The sequence below is a fragment of the Artibeus jamaicensis genome, unplaced genomic scaffold (assembly GCF_021234435.1).
Source record: "Artibeus jamaicensis isolate MK-2021 breed Jamaican fruit bat unplaced genomic scaffold, CSHL_Jam_final scaffold_461, whole genome shotgun sequence".
Taxonomy (NCBI): Eukaryota; Metazoa; Chordata; class Mammalia; order Chiroptera; family Phyllostomidae; genus Artibeus; species Artibeus jamaicensis.
The window spans coordinates 11,845,863-11,872,718 of record NW_026522045.1 but is presented as its reverse complement, the minus strand read 5'-3'; the positions used below and the strand labels follow the sequence as shown (position 1 = coordinate 11,872,718).

Here is a 26,856-nt window from a genome sequence, read left to right as displayed (position 1 = left end):
TTAAAAAATGTAGGCAGGAGAGGGTGTGCAAAGTGGAGGGCAGTGAAGGGGGGACATGGGAAACTGTCATAGCATAATCAATAAAATGTTTAAAAACTAATTAATTTTTAAAAAGAAAACAAATAAATGGTTTTCACACAGTAAAAAATATAAAATAAAATATAACTTAAAAAATAAAATCCTCACTTCCTCATTCTGCCCCCCAGAAAGAAGAGGGTGCCCTGTAAATGCATCTCTATGGCTATGTAAAGATCAAAGAATACTTGATGTCTTAAGGAGTTCATGGTTTGGGTTCTGAGCACTGGGAGGCATTTTTGCTCCCTAGCCTTTATTTTACGGTATTGTGTTCTCTTTCAGTGTGTGTTTCCAATGGAAAGACCTATTCTCATGGTGAATCCTGGCACCCTAACCTTCGGGCTTTTGGTATTGTGGAGTGTGTACTGTGTACTTGTAATATCACCAAACAAGAATGTAAGAAAATCCACTGTCCCAACCGGTATCCCTGCAAGTATCCTCAAAAAATAGATGGAAAATGCTGCAAGGTGTGTCCAGGTAAAAAGGCAAAAGGTGTGTTGGTTGTAAGCCCTGCCTTTGGTTGACTGAGATCCCCACATACTCATTCTCAATGTTCTGTGAACACCAGAAATGTAATCAATGTGCCATATCACTCTAATGGTAACAGTTCTACTAATAATAAACTTTATTCTCTCCTCTTTGGAAGAAATGGACTACTAAGAATTACACTGGGGATTTACTTTTGTCAACCATGCCTTTGACTCCATGTAGCCCTAAATGCCAAAATTAAGTCTTGGTTTTATAAATAGTAGAAAGTGCAAAAGGGTTCCCCTTTCTCCATATCCTTGCCAACAATTGTTGTTTGTTGATGGTAGCCACTCAGACAAGTGTGAGATGATATCTCATTGTGGTTTTAATTTGCATTTCTCTGATCATTAGTTGAGCATTGTTTTCATATGTATATTGGCTATCTGTATGTCCTCTTAGGAGAAGTATCTGTTCAGAACCGCTGCCCATTTTAATTGGATATTTTTGTGCTCAGTTTTATAAGTTCTTTGTAAATTTTGGATATAAACCCCTTATCAGATGGGACATTTACACAATGGAATACTATTCAGCCATAAAAAAAAGAAGAAAATTTTACCTTTTTGTGACCGCATGGATGGTCCTGGAAAATATTATGCTGAGTGAAATAAGCCAGCCAGAGAGAGACAAATATCATATGATTTCACTCATATGTGTAATCCAATAAAAAATCTGCATCAATAAGCAAAATAGGGATAGATTCATAGATGAAGAGCAGGATGACAGCTGGAGTGGAGGGCTGGGCATGGAGGTATTGAGCAAAAATTAAAAAGGACTCATGGATGTGGAGAAGAGTGTTGTGATTACTAGGGGGAAGGGGTATAAGGGGGACTATATGGTAATGGGAAAATACAATGAAAATAAATTTTAAAAATAAATAGTAGAGAAATTAGGTTATGATGATGATTAGGAAGAACAGTAGCAGCTTTCACTTACATTACTATTTACTTCATCAAAGCACAATGACATCCGAATACCTTTTTGAGATAAGATGAGAGACAGGTGAGGTATAGTGGAAGGAGAATGGGTTCTAGTCCTAATCTAAGTTGCTGTGTGACCTTGGAAATGTTCCAGATCTGCTCTGGGCCTCATCACCCTCATCTATACAATGAAAAGTTTGGAACAGTTGACTTCTAAGCCCCCTTCCAAAATCTAAATTCTATCATGACATTATTATTTCTCTGTTAAAGATAAGAAAACAGGGTTGTATAGGTAGTGACTTGCCCAGAGTTACATAAATAGATAATAAAATAAAGACCTAGATAGGACTGGTGTAGCTTAGTGAATTGAGCATGGGCCTGCAAACCAAATAACCTCTGTTCAATTCCCAGTCAGGGCACATGCCTGGGTTGCAGGCCAGTTTCCAGCAGGGGATGCACAAGAAGCAACCAAACATTGATATTTCTCTTCCTCTCTCCTTCCCCTCCCCTCTAAAGATAAATAAATAAAATCTTTAAAAAAAAGACCTAGAATTCCAGGCCAGTAGAAAATATAAACTGATAACAAATGACAAATTAATTCTTTAATAGTGGTTTTAATACATGGGCTAAATAAAAAAAATATATAGTTTATAGTATTGGGGTTGACAGAGTATAGGATTGGTAATCAAGTATTCTAGCCCTGATTCTGCTACTGGTTTCCTCTGTGATCTAGAACAAGTCACTTCACCACTATGAGCCTCAGTTTTCTTCTCTACAAAATGAGAGTGCTAGAATAGACTATTTATTAGGGTCCCTTTAGATTCAACATTCTAAGAGTGAATGAATTAATTACTTCCAAGGGCAGGAATTTATCATTTATTATACCAGATGCAAAGCATTTTTGTAAACATAGTTGAAAAAAACAAACATTTTGAAATGTAGGCAGAGAGCTAAATTATTTATTCCTTCAATTTAGGCAATTCCTCATGAGTAGCAGGCAACCATAACTTTATTCAATATATGTTTTTTTATCTTTAAAAATATTTCTTTCTTTATTTTTAGAGACAGGAGAAGGGAGGGAGAAAGAGAGGGAGACAAATATTGATGTGAGAGAAATATCAATTGGTTGCCTCTCATATGCACACAACAGGGGCCAAACAAGCAACCCAGGAATGTGCTCAGACTGGGAATTGAACCAGTGACCCTTGGCCTTGCAGGATGATACCTAACTAATTGAGCCACACCAGTGAGGGCTCAATGTATAATTTTTAAGCATCTTCATGTAAGCTAGTGGTTCTCAAGTTTGTCTACACTTTGGAATCCTGATGAGAGCTTCTAAAAAGATCCGTGTCCCATTCTTTAGAGATCATGATTTAATAGGCATGAGGTGTGGCCTGTGCTTTGGAATTTTTAAAAGATCCCCAGATGATACTAACTTTCGGACAAGTTCAGGGACCCCTGATATAGGTAGGTCCTGGGTGGTTTATGGTTTTGCTTCTCAAAATGTGATTTGTAGACCAGGAACACCTCAAAGGTAGATGGAAATGTAGACTCTGAGGTTCTGCCCCAGACCTGCTGCATCAGAATCTGCACAGTAAAAAGACTCCTCAGTTGATTCCATTGCACATTAAAGTTTAAAAACATTTCTTAGTGGCACAAACAAAATCTTTCTTAATTTAGTGCCCCTTGTCTTCTAGAGTAAACAGTAACAGGGTGTGGATAGGAAAGACAGGAGCTATCTGATGTGGAGTAGAGAATTGGGCCATTAAAATAGATGAGGCAATGTACTCATCAAGGGTAGGGAGGGAGTACATTCTGATATTGATATGGACATGGGGCCAATTATGACTTCCAAGTCTGTGATTTCACTGGATCCTCAGACCTTCTAGGGTCAGGTTAATTCCACAAACATCATTTTTTCTTTGGTCAAGGGTCTAATGCCTATAGTCAGTCATATAAGTAATACAACAAGATAATTTCCTATTAAACTAATAGTTACCTAAACTACTGCAAAACCAAATCCTATTTCATTGTGTGCTTAGGATTTTATTGATGCAGGTGATTGAAATAAGTTAACGAATCAAAGAGATATGAGAACAGGGCACAGAACAGGAATTGCCATTTAAACAATTGGTCTCTCAGATCAGTAATATTTATTAAAAACTTCACTTTCCATATTATTTGACTGAGCAACTTCACTCCTAAGAATCTTAAGAAAGTAATGAGACATATACAGATATACAAATAATGATTTCTGCTACAGTGCTATTTACAATATTGAAAAATTGTAAATAATTTGAAAGTCTACCAATATGGGAATGGTTAAATACATTGTTATATCTGTACTGTGAGGAAGGAAGGTAAGATGGCAGAGGAATGAATGGAAGCCACACTAACCTCTTCCTAGGACCAAGCAAGAATTACAACTAAATTGTAGGGAAATCACTCAGAACAAACAAATGAACAATAGCAAGAGAAAAGACATATAACCTCAGACAGACAGAAGAATTAGCTTCAGCACAACCTGATGGTAGGGAGTGTGGTGGAGACTCAAGAATGCTGGCTGAGCACCCACAGGGGGCAGCGCCAGCGGGACAATTAAGCAACCAATTGGATGACTCTGGGAAGAATGGGTCTAAACCCTAATCTGTGATCCCCAGCCTAGAGCACCAGAGCCCCAAAAGCAGACAGATAACAACCAGCAGCAAAAAGCAGTAGGGTTGCCCTCTGCCAGAGACAGATGGCTGGAGATGCAAAGTTGTTTAAAGGGCAAATGCACAAATTTTCACTTGCAGCCACTTACCCTGGGCTTTAGCAAAGGAGGCAGGCAGAGTGGGCTATAGATGCCTGAGGAGAGGCTGGGGATGGATGGAACTTTGGGGAGAGAACTGAGAGAGTAGATGCTGTGATCCCGGTTCTGAGTCATCCCCCTTATGGCAGCAGCTCCAGGGAAAATAATAACCCCGACCCCAGGAGGGATTCTGCTCCACCCTATGGTGCATAAGCCTGCCTGCTGAGTACAAAGTGACTAGATTAACAATTGAAGGAGACAGCCACAGACAGTAGATCCCTGGAAGTCTCAAACAGACCACTTAAGGTCAGATGGGGTTAACATCTGACATCAGCATAGGTGGATCCAGAAAGAAAAAACAGTGGTAAATATTAGAGGCTTCTGAGATGAAATCTGTTGTGGTCTTCTCCATTATTTATGATATTTTCTTTCCTGTACAGCTTTTAAAAAAGATTTTATTTATTTATTTTTAGAGACAGGGGAAGGGAGGGAGAAAGAGAGGGAAAGAAACATCAATATGTAGTTGCCTCTCACGTGCCCCCTATTGGGGACCTGGCCTGCAACCCAGTCATGTGCCCTAGGCTGGGAATCCAATTGGTGACCCCTTGGTTTGCAGGCTGGCACTCAATACACTGAGCCACACCAGCCAGAGATACCTGCATAGTTTATTAACATTCATTTCTTGTCCATCAAATTTATGCATATTCTGCCTTCTTCATTCCCCTTTTTATTCATGATGTAAATTTTACTTTCTCTCTTCACATTGCTGCAACTCCCTACTCTTATTAGTACTCCTCCCTCTACCTTCTCAAAATCATTTGTTAAATAGGTCATCTCATATTCGCTCTCCTTTCTTATAATACTCTTAATGTCTTTATACCCTTATTAATACTGGTTTATTTGTTGATACTGGTGGGGTATTTTTGTGGGTGTGGGTTTTTTTCCTGGAATTTGTGGTTTAGTTGTGGCAGCACCTGCACAACAGCATACAAGAGGTGGTGAATAGTGTGACCCTCAGTCAACCAGCTGGAGGGAAGGACCCACAAAAGAACAACCCAAGAACAAGTAAAACCCAATTACATCCAGAGATCTAACATAAATGACATAAAAGGCATCCTGAGACCATCAAGTTCAGAAGCTCAAGGAAACTACACCACTCAATCTCACAGATCTACTACCATAGAAGATCACACCACAAAGTCAGGGAGTCAAAACAGATCAATTAAAGGAGCAGAAGCAAACAAGTTTCACAAATAATGGGAAGAAAAATAAACCACCCCCAATCAATAGGAAAGGAGAAATCCTCAGAAAGAGTGCTAAATGAAGTAGAGGCAAGTCAACTATCAGATATTGAGTTCAAAACAATGGTTATAAAGAAGCTCAATGAGAATTACCCCCCAAAAAAAATTACAGGGAAGCTATGAGGAACTTACCATACTGTGGCATAATACACAGCCATTAAAAATTATTATAGATCAAGATTTAATGACACAGAAAGATGTTTGCAATGTATTTGCTAAATATGAAGACCCTGGCATATACAAAACTATGTATGATATGATCCCACTTTGTGTGTGTGTTTTGACTATTTGAGGCCCGGCAGGTTCATGGTATCATACAGATAGAAAACATTCATGGAGTCATTGGGATGTCTTGCATGCCTTTATTGATGGGTGGGTGGGCCATGCATGCTGAAAGCTGTGTATCCCCCTGCATGTCTCTGTGTAGCAAATATTGTGGCCCTTGCTCCCCAGCGTGACACCCATCCTCACCCCCAGCAGGGAGTGCCTACCTGCATAAGTACTAGAGGCAAACAAAGCTGGAAAAATTCCAGAAAATTATATAACTATAATTCTGTGCACGCAAGCCCACTTCATGTTATGGGAACAGTTTATTGGACCCAGTCTCAAGGCTACAAGAACACTGCTTATCAGGCTCCTTCAAGGTTATAGGAAGGTCACTGCTTCCCTTAGTTACCCAGATACCTTGGTGAGGAACCCAGACTGCCTCCACTTACCCCACAGTATGTTAAAAAATAAAGTGTTTATAATATACTTATACAAAAGACTGGAAGGGTATATGGAGAATGTTAACACTGGCTATATTTAGGTGATTGAATTATGGGTGATTTTTTCTTATTCTTTTCTATCTGTATTTTCAAAATTATCAGTGTACATTATTTTCATAATTAGAAAAATAGTATATTATTTTCATAACTTTTCTTCAAAATTCCAATTGACAATGTATTGAAGAGTCTGATTGACTAAACATGTTTCTCTGAAAAAGCTGCTTTCCCACTCAGGTGTGTGGAGATTGAGCAACATGGAAGGAGAGAGTTTCTGTTCCTATCTGTGTAACTGTCTCACAGTGAACCAGACATTGGTGCCTGCATATTGAATGACTCCTGATAGTCAAATTGCCTAACAATAGTTATTACCCAGAGGCCAGGGCACCAGCTGCAGGTATTCAGCAACTTCAGTGCATCAAGGGACATGAACTTGTTCATGCATTCAATCTGGAAATACATATTATGTGCCTACTGTGTGCAAGACACTGTTATAGGCACAGAATACAGAGATGAACAAGACAGACAAAGGTTACCTGGGGGCATGCTCCTTACATTCTAGTGGGAGAAAAGAGACAATGAACACAAACCAATAGGTAATTTTACATTGTGATGAATACTATGAAGGAAAAATAAATACAACGAGGTAATTGTGAATGGGGAGGGGGTGGCATTTTCAAAAGAGTTGACAGGGAAGGCTTCTCTGAAGAAGTGATATTGAGTAGAGTCCTAATGATGTGAAGGGGTGAGAAATGGTAAGATCATGACATCACTGGCTTCTTAGGAAATAACACATGGCAGAGGAAAAGAAATAAAGGATGGTGGAGGAAAATGATTAATCAGGAAAAAACAGTAAATTCAGTTTTTCATGTTGAGAAGGGAAAAGAGACAAAATTTGCTGATGATACAGTCAAAAGATTCATTATAACAAATCATTCCAGGCTCCTTCAATAACAAACTAGGGCCACAATAAAGGATATGAGTTTTACCCTTCTCTCTTTCCTTTGGTCTGGTAGAGACTGCCTTGCCTGACATATAAGTGGCCACCTACAGGGTTGTGTAGGATTTCCACTTCCTGAAGATTCTCCAACTCCTCTCTCAACCCACTATTCCACTCTAATACCAGGAATTCCCATAATTATACCTCCTTTGGGATTACAGCATAAAAAGCCCCTGTTAAGACTTAAAAGTTTTCTGGGATTTGCTAAAACATCCTCATCAGTCATCACACTTCTGTAAGGAAATGGTTTCTTAATTTCATAGTTTTGGAGGGCTCAGGACAGGAGCATACCCACTGCGAAGTGGGAATGGCCAGAAATGACTTCAAGCATGGCTTGCTTCCCTGAAAGGAAATGAAAGTAAGTGAACATGGAGTGACCAGAAAGCACCTTCAGTTGGAGATTTAATGAGGAGGATATTCCCAAGTAAGTAGTTCAAGAGACACACTGTTTACACCAGGAGCGTCAAACTCATTTTTACCAGGGGCCACATCAGCCTCATGGTTGTCTTCAAAGGGCTGAATGTAATTTCAACTCCTAAATGGTTAAGGAGTAGTTATATTTACACAGTCTTAAAATTATTATGGCCCTTCAAAGGCAATCTCCAGGCTGATGTGGTCCCCGGTGAAAATGAGGTTGACACCCCTGGTTTATACTTAACAATTTCAAGTGCCAGCCAGTGTTGGATCAGGAATGGATTTTGTTGTTTATAGATTCCTTCCAATTAGTGAATTAAGCACTTGGAGGGGAAGGGGTTTTTGTATAGATGACTCTTCAGGACACTGGAAGAATTTTTAGCATATTATAGGTACTTCCAGTACCATCACAGATTTCATAATGCAGTTACAGCCATAGCTAGTATTAAGCTGGTGAGCAAAATTTAACAAATGAACTCAGCTCTCATTCTGAGGGTGACAATTATATACATAGGAGTCCCTGTACATTTAGTGATCTCCTCGCCCTTCACCCACTTAAATATGCTAGCACACCCCTTAAATACCTAATATATCACCTTTTTTATTTTTTAAGTATACCAGGTCTTCTTCTCTTAATTTTTTTATTATTTTTAATATATTTTTATTTTACTGATTATGCCATTACATTTGTTCTATTTCCCCTCTTCATTCCCCTCCACCCTGCACACCCCTCTACCACCATTCCCCCCCATTTTAGTTCATGAACACGTGTCTCAAGTTCTTTAGATTCTATATTTCCCATACATTCTTACCCTCCCCCTATCTATTTTCAATCTGCTGTCTATGCTTATTTTCTGTACCTTCTCCCCCCTTCTACTTCTCCCACTCCCCTGTTGCTAATCCTCCACGTGATCTTCATTTCTATGGTTCACTCCTGATCTAGCTGTCCACTTAGTTTGCTTTTGTTTTAGGTGTGGTTCTTAATAACTGTGAGTTTGCTGTCCTTTCATTGTTCCTCTTTTTTATCCTCTTTTTCTTAGGTAAGTCCCTTTAACATTTCATATAATAAGGGCTTGATGATGATGAAATCCTTGAATTTGATCTTATCTGAGAAGCACTTTATCTGTCCTTCCATTCTAAATGAAAGTTTTGCTGGATAGAGCAATCTTGGACATAGGTCTTTGGATTTCATGACTTGGAATACTTCTTTCCAGCCCCTTCTTGCCTGTAAGGTTTCTTTTGAGAAATCAGCTGACAGCCTGATGGGCACCCCTTTGTAAGTGACTGTCCCCTTATCTTTTGCTGCTTCTAGGATTCTCTCCTTCATTTTAATCTTGGCTAATGTAATGATGATGTGCCTTGGTGTGTTCCTTCTTGGGTCCAACTTCTTTGGGACTCTCTGAGCTTCCTTGATGTCCTGGAAGTCTATTGCCTTTGCCAGATTGGGGAAATTCTCCTTTATTATTTGTTCAAATCAGTTTTCCACTCATGGCTGTTCCTTCTCCCCTTCTGGTACTCCTATAATTCGGATGTTGGAGCATTTAAAGATGTCCTGGGAGGTTCCTAAGCCTTTCCTCATTTTTTTGAATTCTTGTTTCTTCATATTTTTTGTTTGGCCATTTTTTCCTTCCTTCTGGTCCACTCCCTTGATTTGAGTCCCAGGTTCCTTTTCATTACTATTGGTTTCCTGTACATTTCCATTCATTTCAATTAGTTTAGCCTTCATATGTTCCTCTAATTTGTGACTAAAATCAACCAGTTCTGTGAGGATCCTGATCACCAGTGTTTTGACCTGTGCATCTGACAGTTTGGCTATTTCTTCATCGCTTAGATTTATTGGCTCTGAGTTGTTCTTGAGCCATGTTTTGATCTGTTTGTGCCTGTTACATATGAGGAGAGGCGCCTTAGATGTTCACCTGGGCGGGGCGACCCAGTTGCTGGGTTGTGATGCTGTATGTGGGGGTGGGGTCAGAGAGGGAGCAATGGCAGTCCTCTCTGCTTGCCCAGCTCGCCTCACCATTTGCCCCCGCCCGTTTATCTGAGCGCAAATGTGCAAGCCCGCAGCCCTGCGCAGGCGCCTGCGTGGTCTGTCTTAATGCTCGTCTCTTCACTGGTTTATCTGTGCGCAAATGCGCAACCACAGATAGCAAGCCACGCTGCGCCTTCCCTGGGTCCACCCGTAGCTACCCCACACCTGGGATCCGCGCCCTTGGCTGCTTGCGCTCCGCCTGGGTCAGTGGATCTTTTTTGCTGGAACCCACTCCGCTGCTGGCTTCTCCCCTCTCACCGGTTTAGCTGAGCAGTCCATTGTTTTCGGACTCCGTATTGTTCGATTTTCTGTGGTTTGGTTGTGTTTATTGTTGTTAAAACTTTGTTGTTTTTAGATTTGGTTGTGCGAGGAAGCAGTGTTTCCACCTACACCTCCATCTTGGCGGAAGTCCTATATCACCTTTTTTAGAATGGCCTACTGAGTAATTGAGTAACTAAAAAGAAGGTCTAAAGAAGAAAGGAATATTGATATAGGATAATCTACAAATTGAGTAATCCAGCCTGCAATCATCAAGAGAAGATTTGGTTTTGTCCTCACTGTGCCAATATGGTGGTGGGAGTGGGAAAGATAACCAGGTCAGTAAGAGACATGCAATAGGAATTTGATTACAACCTCCAGTCCAAATGTGTCCTAGTGGCTAACAGTGATCTTCCTAATTAGTCACAGATCCAAAGTACTCAACATTCAACTCTTTTATCAGATACTTTTACAAATGATTTCTGCACTTATTCAAAATTTTCAGAGTGTCCATGGTTTCTCTTTGTTGTTCTGGGTTTGAGTGTACATTTTAAATACACAGCTGAGGAGGGCACTGAGGGGCCAGCAAAATAACTTACTCACAAATAACCAACCAAGAGAAACTTTTCTTGGTAAGGGGCTGAGTAATGAGGAAGGTAGAGTAGAAAGATGAATATCAGGAGGTGGTACCTTTATGCCTGGAACCTGAAATCCAAGTTTAATTTATACTTTAAATGATCCATAGTTGAGAGAGTTGACCAATATTTTTGTGTCTCCCAATCATTCATTTGGCATAGCATGCTATATGACTAATCTGACATCTAGTTTTGGGCAGTGGTATTGAGTTGGTACTATCATTCCCCCTACAAACAAATCAAAAAGCATTCAGAAATTTCAAGCCAATTTGGATAGATTATTTGGGCAAGTATATACACATAAATGTGTGTTATAGATGTTTTCTAAGTGTAAGTGATGTTAGTGAAGTTAACCGAGGCCCTGTTTCAGACCATTCCCTGTGTCTCTGTTGGTAACACTGAGCTAGGCAGATCATAATCCTGATCCAGCATGGAAAATCCTATGTTCCCTTAATTGCCTAAGAGATTTGTACCTAGCCACATTCTTCCTCCTCATAGAGGTCTGCTTCTTATGGGGTGATTGGTGGATCCACTTTAGTTTGTGGGCCAGTGTTTTGCAGAACTATGGATTCTGCCACCATGTGGACTTAAATTAAAGGTCATATGCTCCTTTGTGATTTGGTGGCTGTTATAGGGACAGCCTAAGCTGACACAGTGAAATATGGGTGTAACTTCTCTGTAAGAATATTTTTGTTGATTGTTCACTTTTGATAAGTATGTGGTGTTACAAACAATGAGATGCATAAATGCAGAAGTTTCCTTCTAATTTTGGAAAACAGTGATGAAACTCTACCTGCTTCCTGATTCTAGAAGAACTTCCAGGCCAAAGCTTTGACAGCAAAGGCTACTTCTGTGGAGAAGAATCAATGCCCATATATGAGGCCGTGTTCATGGAGGATGGGGAGACTACCAGAAAAATAGCACTGGAGACAGAGAGACCACCTCAGGTCGAGGTCCATGTTTGGACCATTCGAAAAGGTGAGCAAAACAATTAATTTTTGTTTGTTTTTTGTAACGTGGACACAGGTAAGGAGGAGAGAACTCACCTTAATTTTGGTTCAACTTTTTACTCTGTTTGGATCAGAAGATGTGTTGATTGCTTAGAAACTAACATATGACTAATACAGTTGTTATTATGGCCTTTAACTTTAACCTTAGCTTGATCTAAAAAGTAACCATTGACCCTTGGGGTTTGTTGTCTTTCTTACATAACCAGGGCTAGAGGAGTGGTTCTCAACCCTGGCTGCACATCAGAATCATCTGGGAGATTTTTTTTAAATACCAAATGCCTGGGCCTACCCCCAAAGATTCTGACTAATTGGTTTGGAGTGGGGCCTGGGCGTAAGTGGTTTTTAAAGCTCCACAGGTGATTCTAGCATGTGGTCAGGATTGCAGACTATCAAACTGTAATTTACCATTCTTTTCAACACAAAACTCCACAAACATGAAAATCTATTCATTTGGTAGGAAGCAAATTTTCTTGAATCATGCTATGTACTCTGGGGTAAAACAAGCTGAAAACATCATCCCTACCCTCAAGATTATTATCTTAATGTAAGAACAATGCCAGTCATGTGGTCCAATGCCTTTTTTGATTATTCACATTACTACATAAAGCCACATTGTGCTAACTATAACCCTACAGCTATTCAAACCATTCCATACATGAAAGACAAGTACTGATCTAGTCTGGTCAAGTTTTCTAGGAATCCAAATGTAGAGGTGAGATCAATTGGAAACTCATGCACATGTTTTCTTCTACTGGAACCTGCATAAGGCTCAGACTTTAGTATGTTTCAGCATCATGCAAGGAGGTGGTTTAAAATGCAGCTCCCCACCCCTACCCATGAAATGTGACTTCAGCAGCATTGTGCAGTTCTAAACTTTTGAATTTTTAACCAGTAGCCAGGTGATTGTAATGCAGATGGTACTTGGACCATACTTGGAGAAATAACTACTCTAGTATTTGTGGGATTTTTCTCTCCCTTTGCATTACCACCTTTTGTTCTTGAAAGAGTTCCTCCCTACCCCTTAAAAATATTCTAGAACACAAATATTTCTTGTCCACATTTATTTTTTGCTCTAGAACACAAATATTTCTTGCTAGAACACAAATATTTCTTAAAAATATGCTAGAACACAAATATCTCTTGTCCACGTTTATTTTTTGCTCTATACCTAGGAATGTTGATTTTCAGTCTCTAACTTCCTAGCTCCTCTGTAACTGGCCACCTAGGACTAAGCACTGTTCTGTTGACTTTCCTAGCAGTAGGCACACTATTCATCATGGAACATCTCACATCCCACAAAGCTGTGTGGATGTTTTTCAATTTGCTAATGTAACATCTAAATAATCTTGTTATAGTGCTGTGTAATCCAGGTATGTGCATGGTATGCAAAGGAAAACCCAGGCTTCATTTACGTTGCTCCTTGTAGACCTCTTGAGGATTAGTTAAGCGGGCTGATAACCTGGTTCTCCTTAACTTCAAGGGAACTTTCAGTTGTTTACATGTTATTTTGATAAAAGCTATTCAGGAAATTTTGAGACTATGGATTCCCCTTATTTTAATTATTTTTACTTTTATAAGAAAAATCTAAAGGAGATATGCCTGTTCCTCAAAGGAAAATATACTTTTTGGTGAGTTCAAGAACAGGAATGGCTTCTCCATTTACACAAACAACCTGCTTTCAATACCACTGCTGTCTCTCATTGCTTAGCCAAGAGGACTGCCCATTGGTTTGGCAGGGACGTCATCTACCCAGACTTGGGGCAAGGACAGAATTTCTAATAATGCCTCTGGCTGCAGAAGCTCCAACCAGCACCCATGTTTGATTCTATGTTACTTTCCCTAGGAGGAACTCCCATGGCCAGCAGCACTATTTCCCTTTATTGCTATCCTCTGAAGAACTAGGGGGAGGCCAGTGAGCCAAGAAAACAAATGGAGTTAATTGTAGCACTTGAGCCATCCAAATTCCTGATTAAGCACATTATACAGACCAGCTTAATACTCATAAGTCCCAGTAATAAGATGATATGCTAAGCTCAAACAGGAAAAGAGACTGTGGGTTCCAGATAGAGAGCACCTGACCACCTCCTCCACTTTTTGCTTGGCCCAGGCATCCTCCAGCATTTCCATATTGAAAAGATCTCCAAAAGGATGTTCGAGGAGCTCCATCACTTCAAGCTTGTGGCCAGGACAACCCTGAGTAAGTGGTACCTCTCTTTACTCTTCTGTGGAAAACACATCCAGTTTTCAATGGAGCATAGCCCCAAATAAAGTCCCTCCTGTGTTCTCAGGAAACATTACCAATGTTCAATATCAACATTAGAGGATATTCTGTCTCTCCTTTGGTGACTTAGCAGGAAATGGGTGGGGTGTCTGGATGTGAACTGAAAAGCCTGGACCTGGTGAATACAAATCCAGATGTAGTTGAGCATAGCTATCTCAGATCATGGTTTCCTGAACATCTTTAATGAAATTGCTAAACTCAGAGTCTCAAGATGGTTAAAGAAAGCTCACAAGATTCCAGATCTGGTATAGTTATGGAGACTTCACATTTGGAAGGATATGTCCTCTGGTGGTAGGGATGAGACACAAAAGAGAATGAATGCATATCAATTCCTAAATTGTATCAAAGCTCTGTTTGGGTCTTTGGAACTGCCCCTGTGTGGTAATGTTTCTTTAAAAGCATTCAGGCACTCAAGCATACTTGTAGCTCTCCCACTTCCTACACTAGATGGAGCCTAGGGACCACATACTACTAGGCACTGTGTGGTGCGGAGTACTTCTGAAGGGATAAAAGACAAACTGTCTATCTACAGGGAATTCTAATAGGCGAGACAGAACATGAAAATGCCTTCACTATGAATTAGTATACTTCTGAGGAGTTAAATACCTAAGTGCTCAGGGGAATCTGCAAAGAACAATGAGATGAGAGCCAGGTGGGCTTAGTTGGAGGTGTGATTTGAAAGAGAAGGGTGTGATTAAGCAACAGGTCAGGGAATCAGTCCAGGAATAGAGTGAAGCCAAAGAGAAGACTCAGAAAGGAACAAACAAAAAGTGTGTGTGTGGATATAGGTGTGGGTAAGTATGGGTGAGGAACAATTACAAAGACCACATAGGGTGCTCAAAAAGATGACAAGAGTTAGAGGTAGGAATTAGTCATAGGGCCTGAAAGAAGCCAGTGAGAAGTTCAGATATAAGGCAAGTAGCATTTTGTAGCTACTCTAAACTTACAGTGTAATGATATCAAACTAATGTTTTTGGAAAGATGTCTCTTGGCTGTCAGATGGATTTATTAAGCACCTACTTCAATAAGGCCAGATTCTGTGGAGCCCAATATGCCATGCTAAGAAGTTGGACTTGATATCCAGACCAGAGAACTGCAGTGAAGATTTTAAAGCAAGAAAAGGGTGCATTCAGATATGTTTTATAGAAAGAGGCACTTGCTGTGTGGAGTGTTGGACTGTTAGTGAAAGAACTGGTGATAGTCTGAAATAGAAAGTTATTAACCGTATTAAGTCTGTTAGGCAAGGGAGCAGAGGTCACTGTGAGGGACATATCTAAGATTAAATCATCAAGAAGAGTATCAAAGAGAGAAATGAGTTTGGAATGATTCCAATATTAACAATTGTATAGACTAGGTGAATTATACCATTCACCAATGGAAAACTGAAGAATAAGTAGGTATTGGTGAAAAAATGAGTTTCACTTGAAACATCTTTAGTCTAAGATGCTTAATAGCCATCTGAGCACAGGTATCCCATTAGCCACTGGAAATAAGGTTGATGAGATTAGTTGTTTGTTCTGCAGAAGACTTACAGTCAATAAAATGGAATATAGAAAAATTCAAATGGAGGAGCTGGGAGTACTTACATGTGAATAAGGAATAAAGGAGACAGAGTCTAGGGTCCTAAGATCAATTATGTGACTTTTGAAATTACCAGTTAACCATATTTTACCACATATAATGTGTACCCATGTTTTTTGGCCCAGACCTTCAGTAAAAAATATTTCATTTTAATTTTTTAATTCCATTATTTATTTATTTATATTTACATACAAAACTGATTATCATATTCCAGGGTATTATTTTTGCATACAGATATCATTATTGCCTTCTAGAGTTACACTTTTAATGAATAAAAACAAAGAATTTAAAACATTTTTATAGATACAGAATTAGTACTACACATGTATAATGCATATCCTTATTTTTTCCTTAAAAATTTGGGGAAAAAGTGTACATTATATATGGTAAAATTTCAAAGAATATGTTTCTGTTCATACTATGAAAAAAAGCACTTTGCTAGGCACTGGGGGACTTGAAATATTAAACAAACTTGCTGCTAGTAACAGGGTTTGAGATGTATAATGGAAGATAGCATGTGCTTCAAACTGTGCAGCTGAGGGAAGTGGGTAATGAGAGGATCCTGCATAGTTATCTGAGTACAAAGAAGAACAATCCTGGCCTCTTTATAGTGTGTCTCTCAGATCCTGACACAGAGTAAGGCTTCAGTAAAAACTGGTGCCTTACCCTTCTCTTCTTTTTTCTCCTACCTTTTCACTAAGTTGGATAAAATAGAGAAATAGGAAACAAGAAATTGAGTCTGCGAAGGAGGGGGTCATGCACTTATGTGGCTAGTGAAAAAAAGAAGAGGTTCAACATAGCCTGAATTAAAAGTAACTTACTAACTTTGAACTAGGAGCTCTCCAGGTGTGACACTGAGTCTATAAAAAGAAGACTGAAGAGGCTATCATAGATGGGCAGTTTGTTATGTACATTATTTGACAGAGCAAGATGATAGCAGGAGAAGAAAGGTCTTACCACTCTCAAGGACCAGGAAAGCTAGAAAAAGAATGGACCAGAGATATGGAGAAGTTTCCAGTGCTAAGCTCAGAGTGTGCACTAAAAAATGTTTGCTCAATTAGGATGACAGAATGTGGGATAGAGAATATGGTAAGGACACTTTTTTGAAGTGTGTGCAGTTCCATGGAGGGAGAGGAGAAAATAGGGAATAGAAGATGTACAGCCCTGTTTATCTGGAATAGACTGTAACTCTATAAGGAACCATGGGAGGGGATTGAGGGGTGCTGAGGAGGTAAGTACAGCCTGCAGGCATATCAGGAAGCAGAATTGAGCAGTTTTTAACAAAGGTTGGCAGGAATAGACAAAACAGCAGTAAATAAACAGGCAACCCAAACTAACATTTGGGCCCCCCAAAGTAAGCAAAGCCCCAGTAATGTAACAGGTATTGTTTTCCAAACTACCTCATTTGACCTGATGCAAAGTGAACTACCTAAATAGTAACAATCTGATAATGGACCATTTTGCAAATGTTAAATGTACTGTAAAATTTCCAAGAATAATACCTAAATTTTACTCTTGAGGAGTCAGTTATGTATTATTCTTTGGATTCTTACAAATGCAATGTTTTGAAATGAAAACTCCATGGCCCATTTTCCATGTTAGCCCCCAGAAAAGTGTTTTGGGGCTGTTTTGTTGAAACCACCTGACATTTGTATCCCAGTTTCTCTGGTGGGTCAATGCATGAGTGGGGAAGGATTGGGGATATTGGCTATACTCCTAATTGCCCCCTACTTGCCTGTTACATATCCAGGCCATTCTGTGTTTGCCTTTTAGGCCAGTGGAAGATATTCACTGAAGGTGAAGCTCAGATCAGCCAGATGTGTTCAAGTCGTGTGTGCAGAACAGAGCTTGAAGATTTGGTGAAAATTCTGTACCTGGAAAGATCTGAAAAGGGCCACTGTTAGATGAGACAGACAGTATTGAATAGGGTAAAACAAGCAAACTCAAGCTGCAGCTGGAATGCAGGCATATTTTGCTTAAGTCAGCAGTGCTCTAAAACCCAAACTCAAATGCAGCTAATTATTCACGGCATGCACAGCATAACTTGCTCCTTTATGTGGAGTGGTGTGTCATCCCTTAAACATCTTCTCCAAAGAGACTAGATGAGTCTTGAATTATTTGTAGGAAGAAGAGAAATGGAACACTATAACATTGCTCTAGTTTCTAGGAGAATCACATTTCTTTATAGGTTAAAGAGTAAACAAAACCCCTGGGTTTTTATTCAGAAAGTTATTCCAATGAAAGAAAAAAAGAGAAGGGAATTTCTGCTCTCCTGCTTCTTAGCAGGAGTTCTGTAGTACAGAGAAAATGTTTGTATGAAATTATACTCTTCAAATTTTAGAATGTCTTGTATTCTTTCTTAAAAATTCTCTATCACACACACACTAGATTACAGCCTTTATTATAAGGCAAGGCAAACATAAGATTCTCCCTTTCTTTCCTTGTCCTGATTCCCAAGTAGCTTGGCAGTTGTTGGTACCCAAGAGGATAAATAAGGAACTGTGAGCAGAAGACTCTGCCCTTGGGCCTGTGAGGTTTTTGAAGTCACAAGTAAGAATATTATGCTATGGCTGCTTTCACATTGAAGTGGTAAATAACTTTTCCCTAATGATACCACTTCCCTTCTCTCCCTGAACCTACTAGGCCTCCATAAAGAAGTTAGAATTGGCTAATATTTTCAAAAACTCAATCCATATTAGATAAATAATGGTTGAACAAAGGAGTTGACAGACATCAACGAGGCCATTTTTGTGTTTTTAAGTCAGTAACAGTCACCAATTAATAGCACAATACTCACCAATTTTTTTGAGACCATGGTTCTCTAGTCCAAAAATTTATGTGAAATGATTAAACTCCATGAGCTCCTTAAAAGGGCAGTTTCTCTTCTCCAATTACAAGAGTAGATTTTTTTCTTTACCCAGGGCCTCAGTCTTCATGACCCTCTGAGTGTCCACTGTTCATTTAGGAGGATTATTGCTTATTTGGGCAGATGGGAATTCTGATACTGATCTTTATCATAAACTTTCCAGCCATTCTTATCTCACCCATCAAGCATGGATTTTAATCATAGACTGTTGGGAACTGCCCTGCCAGGTTTCAGGAGCTGTAAACCCCCATGGCTAAAGCTGAATGAGTGACCTTTGGAACATAAACCACTAAGGAGACAAAGCTTATCTCCCTGGCAGGAGCACTGCTTCTGCTCCTTTTTTTCATAACTGACCCCCAATGCTTGATCAGTTAGCCAATGACACATAAGATTTCCTAAAGGTGGAATGACCTAAGACAGACATGATCACATGGGGGCCCCAGGGAAGGACTTGGGGGGGCTATGGAGAAAGAGGGTGATAGATCCTCACCCCTCAGCTTTGACAGGCTTCTCAGGCTGAGAACTCAGCCTGAGTTCTCAGTCTGTCTGGGAGAAGTCTCCAAAGTTTCCTTGGCTGTCTGCCTCCTCTGCCTGACTTAAGCCTGAAACAATGACAGAGGGCTGTGCAGCCCTGTGCTGGAAAGGGTGGGGTCCCCAGGTGATCAGGCCGGAGAAAAGATATGTAAAATCCTGTGTAGCCTGCTTTGCTAAGAATGCTCTCAGTTAAATGATAAAGGCCTGGGCAGGAAATGAGTTTGTTTCCCAAAGTTTTATAGCCTTTTAGCTGATCGACCCTGACTCAGAAGAAGCCTTAATAGTTCTTTGTATGCTGTCTATGATTAGATCTTTACTGCCTGACAATGATTAATAAGCTGTACCTGTATTCCTGTGCAAATTAAACCAAATAAAAGCCTGTCAGGGCAAGGGTCAGCATGCTCCCCCCTTGAGGGAGTAGCAGTGCCTCCCCTTTTTCTCCACAGGACTCTGTAGTCCATGTGAATTTGTCTCATGTCTCATCCATGACACCATGGGCACTGCAGGCCAGTGCCCACGTAAATGGATCCTAGAGAAGGCTGGTCCAGAAATGCTTATTGCAGCCCAATACCAGAGCATAAATTATCCATTTTGAGATCTGGTTTTAGAAATTATTTCTGTGCGAAAACTATAAATTTTCTACCACAAGGATACCAAGCCTGCCTTTTAGATTTAACTCCTCTAAAGTATTCTAGTGAGTACTTAAAAATATTAAGGACCTGGAAATCCAAGATTTCCCACTCTATGACTAGAGGTAAAATGAACGTTTTCATAGTATTTGATAGCAATAGGTAAAAATATAAAAAAGTTCAGTCTTCTTCCAAGTGGGCATTAAAGAGTCAGTCGTGATAAAAGAGACACAGGGGTTTTATGGCCAGGCCTTCATGGGATAGCCACTCACCAGCCACTCACACACAATCTCCTCAGGAAGGGGATGTAAGACATCCAGGGCTGAAAAGCCACAGTATTTCCATAGTGTAGAAAAAAGTAACTGATCCCGCAGCAAAGTGGTGATTTCCCCTTCTTCTCAATGACTCACCCCAAAGCCTTCCTGCCCAGGTGTTCTCTGAAAGGGAACACTTGGAGAGTTTCCCTAGATAGACTCCTGCCCCCAGGTGATAAGACACCTTTCCAAAGTGCTGTGTGAAGCAGGAGCTGGGGGACTGTGCTGAGCCAACATAGAAAGTCTTCAGTGTTTGGTGTTCTATAAGGAACAGAAGATAGGAAGAAGCAGCCAAGCACCTGCAGTTAGTAGAAAGGAATGGATGTGGTTCTTCTCGTGTATTTATTTGTATCATAAACACTTGGAATAATACATACAATAAGTACCATTAAGCAATTGTAGCTATTTTATATAGTTAACTCATGTAAACAATTAACAGTAACATAACAGCATTATCCTTTCACTCTTCCCACAGGACATGTACCTAAATATGGTACTTATTTATATAATCACTGTATTTCTGGATTTTTTAATTAATAAAAAAGTGAATTTTGAAAAAATATGTGTGGTGATGGCTGTGTAAGTGATTGACTCTGGACAGTGCTGATCTTGGATAGAGTAACAGTTGATAAGTAGACCTGGCTGTTCCTCACTCAGGTTAATACCTGCCCCCAACATACACACACTACAGCATAATGGCTAAGAGAGGGAACTGTGTAGTTGGACTACCTTGGTTTTTAACCCCAGATGGGTACTTACAAGTTGTTTGTCAATTTCCCCAAATATAAAATGGGGGATAATAGTGGTGCCATTTTCCTTTGTCTACAGTCTTACAGTGCAGTTTAATTTATTCAATGTATATAAAGTGATTAGAATAGTGTCTGGTGTACAGTGAGCATTCATTTATGGCCATGGATATTCAAGAATGGCATGTCACTGAAAATGGTCATTGATTTCTGGCTTCCCTTCAGGCCAAGACATTTAAGAGATTGGGGACAGAATGCCATTGACTAGGATTTCAAGAGGGCTTCAATCTTGGTTTGCTTCTCAGTGGTAGATTTGTATAAGAAGCAGGGTAAGAGTTTTGTCACATACATCCAAACTCTATTCCCTCAAACCCCTAATGCCAACTAGATTTGTGCTATAACAGAAGCCAAGATATAAGAGAGCTGTAATGTCAAATAACATAAGGACAATAAAGTATGCATAGGTGTTAGCAACACAAGTCATTGGTGGTGAAATGCTGGGGGAGTGATAGAAGCACAGGCCAGAAGGGAGTAGGGAGATGAGGAATTGGAGGCAGCAGTTAGAGACAACTCTTTGGAGAATCTTAGTTACAGAGAGTGGAGAAAAAGGGTGAGGAAGTAACTGGAGAAGGATAAGATAGACAAAAAAACTGTACTTGAAAAATAACTAAATAAAATTAAAATAAATTTAAAAAAAAAAAAAGAAAGTTTTTTGCCTTCAGTATAGGAGCTATTTGGCCATGTCCGATGCTGAAGGAAGGGGTCCTATGGAAAGAAAAAGACTGAAATTATTGGGAAAAGGAGGGTTATCCTATTGTGTGAGATTCATGAGAAGTTATGCCCCTATTCTGAGCCCTAAAACTCACAATTCTTGACCCAAAACCTGGACAGACTTTTGGCTTTTGCCAACCCCTTATTGTGATTTAGCTGAACCTTGTTCCCCTCAATTCTATTAGCTTGGTCCTTTTAACATCTAACATACTGTCTACAGGAATGGTAGACTATAAATTTTAATATTACGCCTACTTCATTTGGGGAGTCACACATAACTCAAACCAGACACCTTGGCTCTATCGGCCATCTTCCCATTCCCTGATCACTCAAATCCAGATTGTACCAAGTCCTATAAATGTACTCTCCTACTAATCAGCACTGGAGTTTTGATCTGCTCCATTTCTGATCTAGGCTGGTTCACCCCTCCTTACTTACAAACTAGTCAAAGGGATGTAAAGCATAGGAAATACAGTCAATAATATTTTAACAGCTATGTATAGTGCCAGGTAGATACTTGAATATTAGAATATCACTACATAGAGTAAGTGTATGATTGCTTACCACTATGCTATGCACATGAAACTAATATAAAATAATATTGAATATAAACTGTAATTGAAATATTACACTGGCTGGTGTGGCTCAGTGGATTGAGTGCTAGCCTGTGAACCAAAAGGTCACCTCTTCGATTCCTAGTCAGGGCACGTGATTGTGTTGTGGGCCTGGTCCCCAATAGGGGGCGTACAAGAGGCAACTACATATTGATGCTTCTTTCCTTTTATTTCTCCCTCCCTTCCCCTCTCTCTAAAAATAAATAAATAAATAAATATTTTAAAAGAAAATTTGTAAATGCTCTTTTAAATATAAGGCCATGTTTATTGACCTTTGCTCATATCTCCTCTTGCAGGATCTTTTTCTCTCTGTAGTCTTTCCACTCCCATCCCAGTAATTCCCAGGAAGCCCCAAAGATCATTTCACATGGGCTCAAGGACAATTTCTGCTATCACATGTTACCCAGCCTTTTACTCTTTTCTTGATTTAGCCCTCCTCTGTGATAGGTGCTGCTAGAAAAAATTATTACCCACTGCCTCCATCACCACACATCTCCTGGTATTCACCACCACTGCCAGCTATGATATTGATGGTGGGTGCTCCTTTTGTGGGCCTAGAGGCGTGACCATAATGGTAGTATGATGTAATCCTCAACGTTCCCCAGTGGCTCTGTGTCCTACGCACAAGTAGAGAGAATGTCCTTCTCCCTCCTCATCTATAATGTTATATATGGCCACTGTATGTTAAACCAGTTAACACGTAGTTCTTGGGTGTGTGTTAGGTGGACCAAAACAGGGTCTCCTGTTACCTCAGACTTTCCTGGGTTTTTTTTTCATGGAAACAGGTCCTTCATGTCCTCCATTCAGTCTTCCTCTCAGAGCTCAGTTGTCAGTATGTAAAAACTGTGTTAAGTGTAAGCCTCCAAGACAAACACAAGACTGTCTTCCTAATTCCTTTCCCCTTTGGTGCATATGTACTGCTCCCATTCCCCACCAAATTTCTCATGCAAAGTGGCTTCAGGAGGCCCATTCCACCAATCTGGCAAACAAGCTCAAGGCCTCTGAAACCTCCATGTGGGAGAAGTGAACCCTTGAAAACAGAGGTCCAGGCATAGCATATAGTTTCTGAAATACAAAGGTGGGCAAAAGTAGGTTTACAGTTAATACAGAGATTAATATAATAATAACGCAAGAATCAACTCGGTCTCGTGTACTCAAATTTGTAAATCTACTTTTGCCCACCTCTGTATTTAATACACATTGACAACTTCTGTTTTTATATATGCTTTTCTCACCATTAAAATGTCTTTCCCTCTTCTTTGCCTGAGAAACTCCTTTTCATACTTCAAAACCCAGTCAACATGTCTTCTTGTCTGTGGAGCCTTACTGATCCTATCCTAGTTTGCCACAATTTTCCCTTTCTCCCTAGGTACTGTATCCTCCAACCATGCCAACTCCATCCTCATGGAACTTACCATGTCCTTAGTACTTCTGTGCCTTTGAACACAGCTCCCTTTGCCTGGAATATTCACCCCCTGATATCTCTACTTAATGAACACCTACTAGTCTTTGAAATTTAAGACCTCATCCACCTCTTTCATACACAGTTAGTTTTTTCCCCCTCATGCCTGTACTCCTAGGAAATAACAATCAAACATTTACCCTGTGCCAGTCATTGTAGTAATCAATAGACATGCATGTTTTCTCAGTTAATCCTCACCACAGCCCTGTATGATAGGTGCCATTATTGAACCTATTTTAGAGATGAGGACCTTGAGAGCATTCACCTTTACTCATGATTATATATAAAAATATGAAGTAAGCCATAGTTTCTCTGATTAGACTGGAGAGCTACAAGACAGCAGGGACCCAGTGCCCAGCACTGCTAGAAAATTCAATAAATATTTGCTAAATGAGTAGTTAATCTGATAAGATTTTTTTCCCCAATGTGAAAGAAAGCAGGACAGAGATTACTTAAATACCCAAGGCCAGGATATTTTCCTTCAGGACATTTTCTGTCTGCCCCACTCTAAGAAAAATTAATAAATCCAGATTAACAAATCCAAATGAAAAAGTGTTTGCATTGTAAAATACTTTGCCATAAGATATCTTATAAAATAACTAAGAAATATTGGTTTTTTTAGAGCTTAAATCAAAAAGTCCCTGCATTTATGGTATAGGCCTCACAACTGTGAAGGATTCTTGCTAAGAACTCAATATTGTGCATAAGTAGTATCTATATTTCTACATATACTATCTATATATTCTAATGCAATATTTAGAATAGTTATAGTACACATTATAATACTTTTTATCTATCTCTGTATATAAAGAATTAGACTCCAACGTGATAGGTACAACACCTTCACAAAATGGACAATAGAAGAGAAGAGATTCGAGGCCTAGATTCAAGGTAATGTAGATGAGAGGAGTTATGACTTGCTTTCAGGTATAAGCAGTCTCTAATCTGGAAATGAAGTATTGACCAAATAGTTAAATTCCAGCATGCATTTTCTTATAGAAATATTATTCTGTTTGATGCTCAGATTCCCAGACCACTCCACACAAGCTTCTTGAACCCTGAGCAGAACCAAGTTATATATAGTGCTAATCAGTGACTGCTTAAACTCGGACCTGGGGGTCAGGGCAGAGTGTGAGGAGAGAGGAGTGAGCAGGGACTTTCACTTTTCTGGATGGGATGGGTAAGAGGTCATAAGGAGTGGGCTCTAAGCAAAATGTCAGACAAAGTTTGAACTTGACAGTTGCCTCTCTCTTTCATTGCTGCACTATCTTGGTTCTCAGCCCTATCATTCCACCCTTCGCATCCAGCTGTCACAGACCCCAGGCCTGCCTTGCTTCACAAAGAAACTTAGGCCCTGCCTTAAGTGACCTCAACAATCAGAAACTGAATTCCTTTGGGGAATCTATCTAGGATTTAGAAGGAAGCAAGATTAATGAAGTAAATAAGAGTTGCTTAACCCTCAGGTACCTTTTCACATTTAAATATTATATTACTCTATTACCCTCAAAATGAGTTTCCTAATTATAAAATTACAGGCACAGCTAGAGTGAGTGAAAACCTTCTGGGAATGAAGACAATAGGATGGAATTGTGCATTGTTGTTGGGGGTATGGTGGTGAGGTTGGGGGTAGTAAGTGGCACCAAGTAGGCAAGCCACACTTACATTTCCTTCCTGAGTATCTGCAGTCCCTACCTCCACAACCTGTAAACAGCCAGTAGTAATGCAACTCCTGCTTTTCCAGCTTTCTCCTTTTGCTTCTGAACCTGGTACATCTCTAAAATGCACAGGTTTGGTGTGTTTATAGTGGAAAATAGTAGCTCCCTTCTCAGAAAAGGCCCTGGTGCAAAAGAGGATTACTTGCCTACTAGTGTTGAGAGCTGTCTATGTGGCTGTCTTGACTCTCCATGTTGTTCATCTGCACTCACTTGACCTTGGCCATATGCCAGCCCTAGGAAGGGGCACTCAGAAACAAATTCAGACACTCAGGAATGTGTCTGTGTAGAGAGATGGCTTCATTAGAAGAAAAAAAACTGGAGAAGGGCTTTAGCTATTTTGAGTCCTATAATCATCACCAAAATTGATAATAACTTTGCAGTTAAACATAGTAAGAAGTCCACTTCCATCAGGAAACCAAGAGAAGACAAGGACCTAAAAGTTATAAACAATTTACATTTCTTTTCCTTTCTCCCTGTTCCCTACATCTTTTTATCTCCTTATCTCTAAAGTGGGGTTAAGTAGAGTTCCAGCCCCACAGGGTCCCAGTAAGACTTCGGTGAGACACAGAGGCAGTTTATGCTTGGGTTATTTCAGGCACAAAATGGAACTTGAGCGTGGTTTTGAAGGATATGCCAACCTGAGATAGTGAAAAAGGAGAAGATTTCCAGTATAGAAAAGAACAGAGGATATCCCTACAGGACTTTAGCTAGGACTTAGCAAGAGCAAGATTTTCATGTCAAGGAAAGGAGAAATAAATATACTCAGCAAAAAATTGGGAGTTGTGCCTGCTGTATTTAGTTTTAAAATGTAATCACGTGGCTTAAAGGTAGGAAAAACTGGGTGAACACATTTTTGTTCTGGAAAACAATCGGTATTATTATTTACCATAATTTCAATAAAAGCCCACAGTGTGACATGTGCCAGGGCTATTTCCCATGTCCATTTACTTATAGCCTATAGTAACAGAAAGGCTTCCATTCATTTGTTCACTCATTTATGGGACACCTACACAGGGCCAGGTACTATGTATGCTTGGTTCTGGAGTTCCAATGGTAAACAAGAGAGACTTTGTATCTGCCTACACAGAGATTATAGTCTACCAGGGAATATAGACACCGAATAAGGTAATTTCAACTGTGATAGGAAGTATTAAAGGGCAAGTCCAAGGTGTTATCAGAATGTAGACCATAAAAATTTGTGCTCATCATAAAAGGAAAAGGAAGATTAACCTGAGAAAATGACATTGAAGATGAGGCTTAAAAAAGACTTAGAAATTAGGGTTCTACACATATTTTGTTTGGAAACAGAGTTTTAGCCCTGGCTGACGTGGCTTAGTTGGTTGGACTGTTGTCCTGTACACCAAAATGTTGAGAGTTGATTCCCAGTTAGGTCACATACCGAGGCTGCAGGTTTGGTCCCTGGTTGGGGCATGATTAGGAGGCAACCAATTGATGTTTCTCTCTCATATTGATGTTATTCTTGCTACCTTTTTCCCTTCCTCTCTCTCTAAAATCAATAAACATATCTTTAAAAAGAACAGAGTTTCAATGCTTTAAAAGAGTTTGAACAAGTGTTGGCCTAAAACACTGATTCTTCAGGTGATTCCTGTTATAAGGTAGG

The 26,856-nt window shown here is 39.7% G+C and overlaps 1 protein-coding gene across 3 annotated transcripts in view; it reads left to right on the top strand.

The window, feature by feature from the left end:
- CHRDL1 (chordin like 1) overlaps window positions 1-20,445 on the top strand; it is a 171,348-nt gene extending 150,903 nt beyond the window's left edge. Inside the window, exons 9-12 of one of the 3 annotated variants that reach the window (XM_053657497.1) lie at window positions 358-552; window positions 11,523-11,690; window positions 13,830-13,919; window positions 17,358-20,445. In XM_053657497.1, coding sequence (XP_053513472.1) covers window positions 358-552; window positions 11,523-11,690; window positions 13,830-13,919; window positions 17,358-17,488 — 584 coding nt within the window. In that variant the 3' untranslated portion in view covers window positions 17,489-20,445. Of the gene's footprint in view, window positions 1-357; window positions 568-11,522; window positions 11,691-13,829; window positions 13,920-17,334 lie in introns of all 3 variants that reach the window. The other 2 variants (XM_053657496.1, XM_053657498.1) reach the window with 2 other exon arrangements.
- The last annotated feature ends 6,411 nt before the right edge of the window (window positions 20,446-26,856 follow it).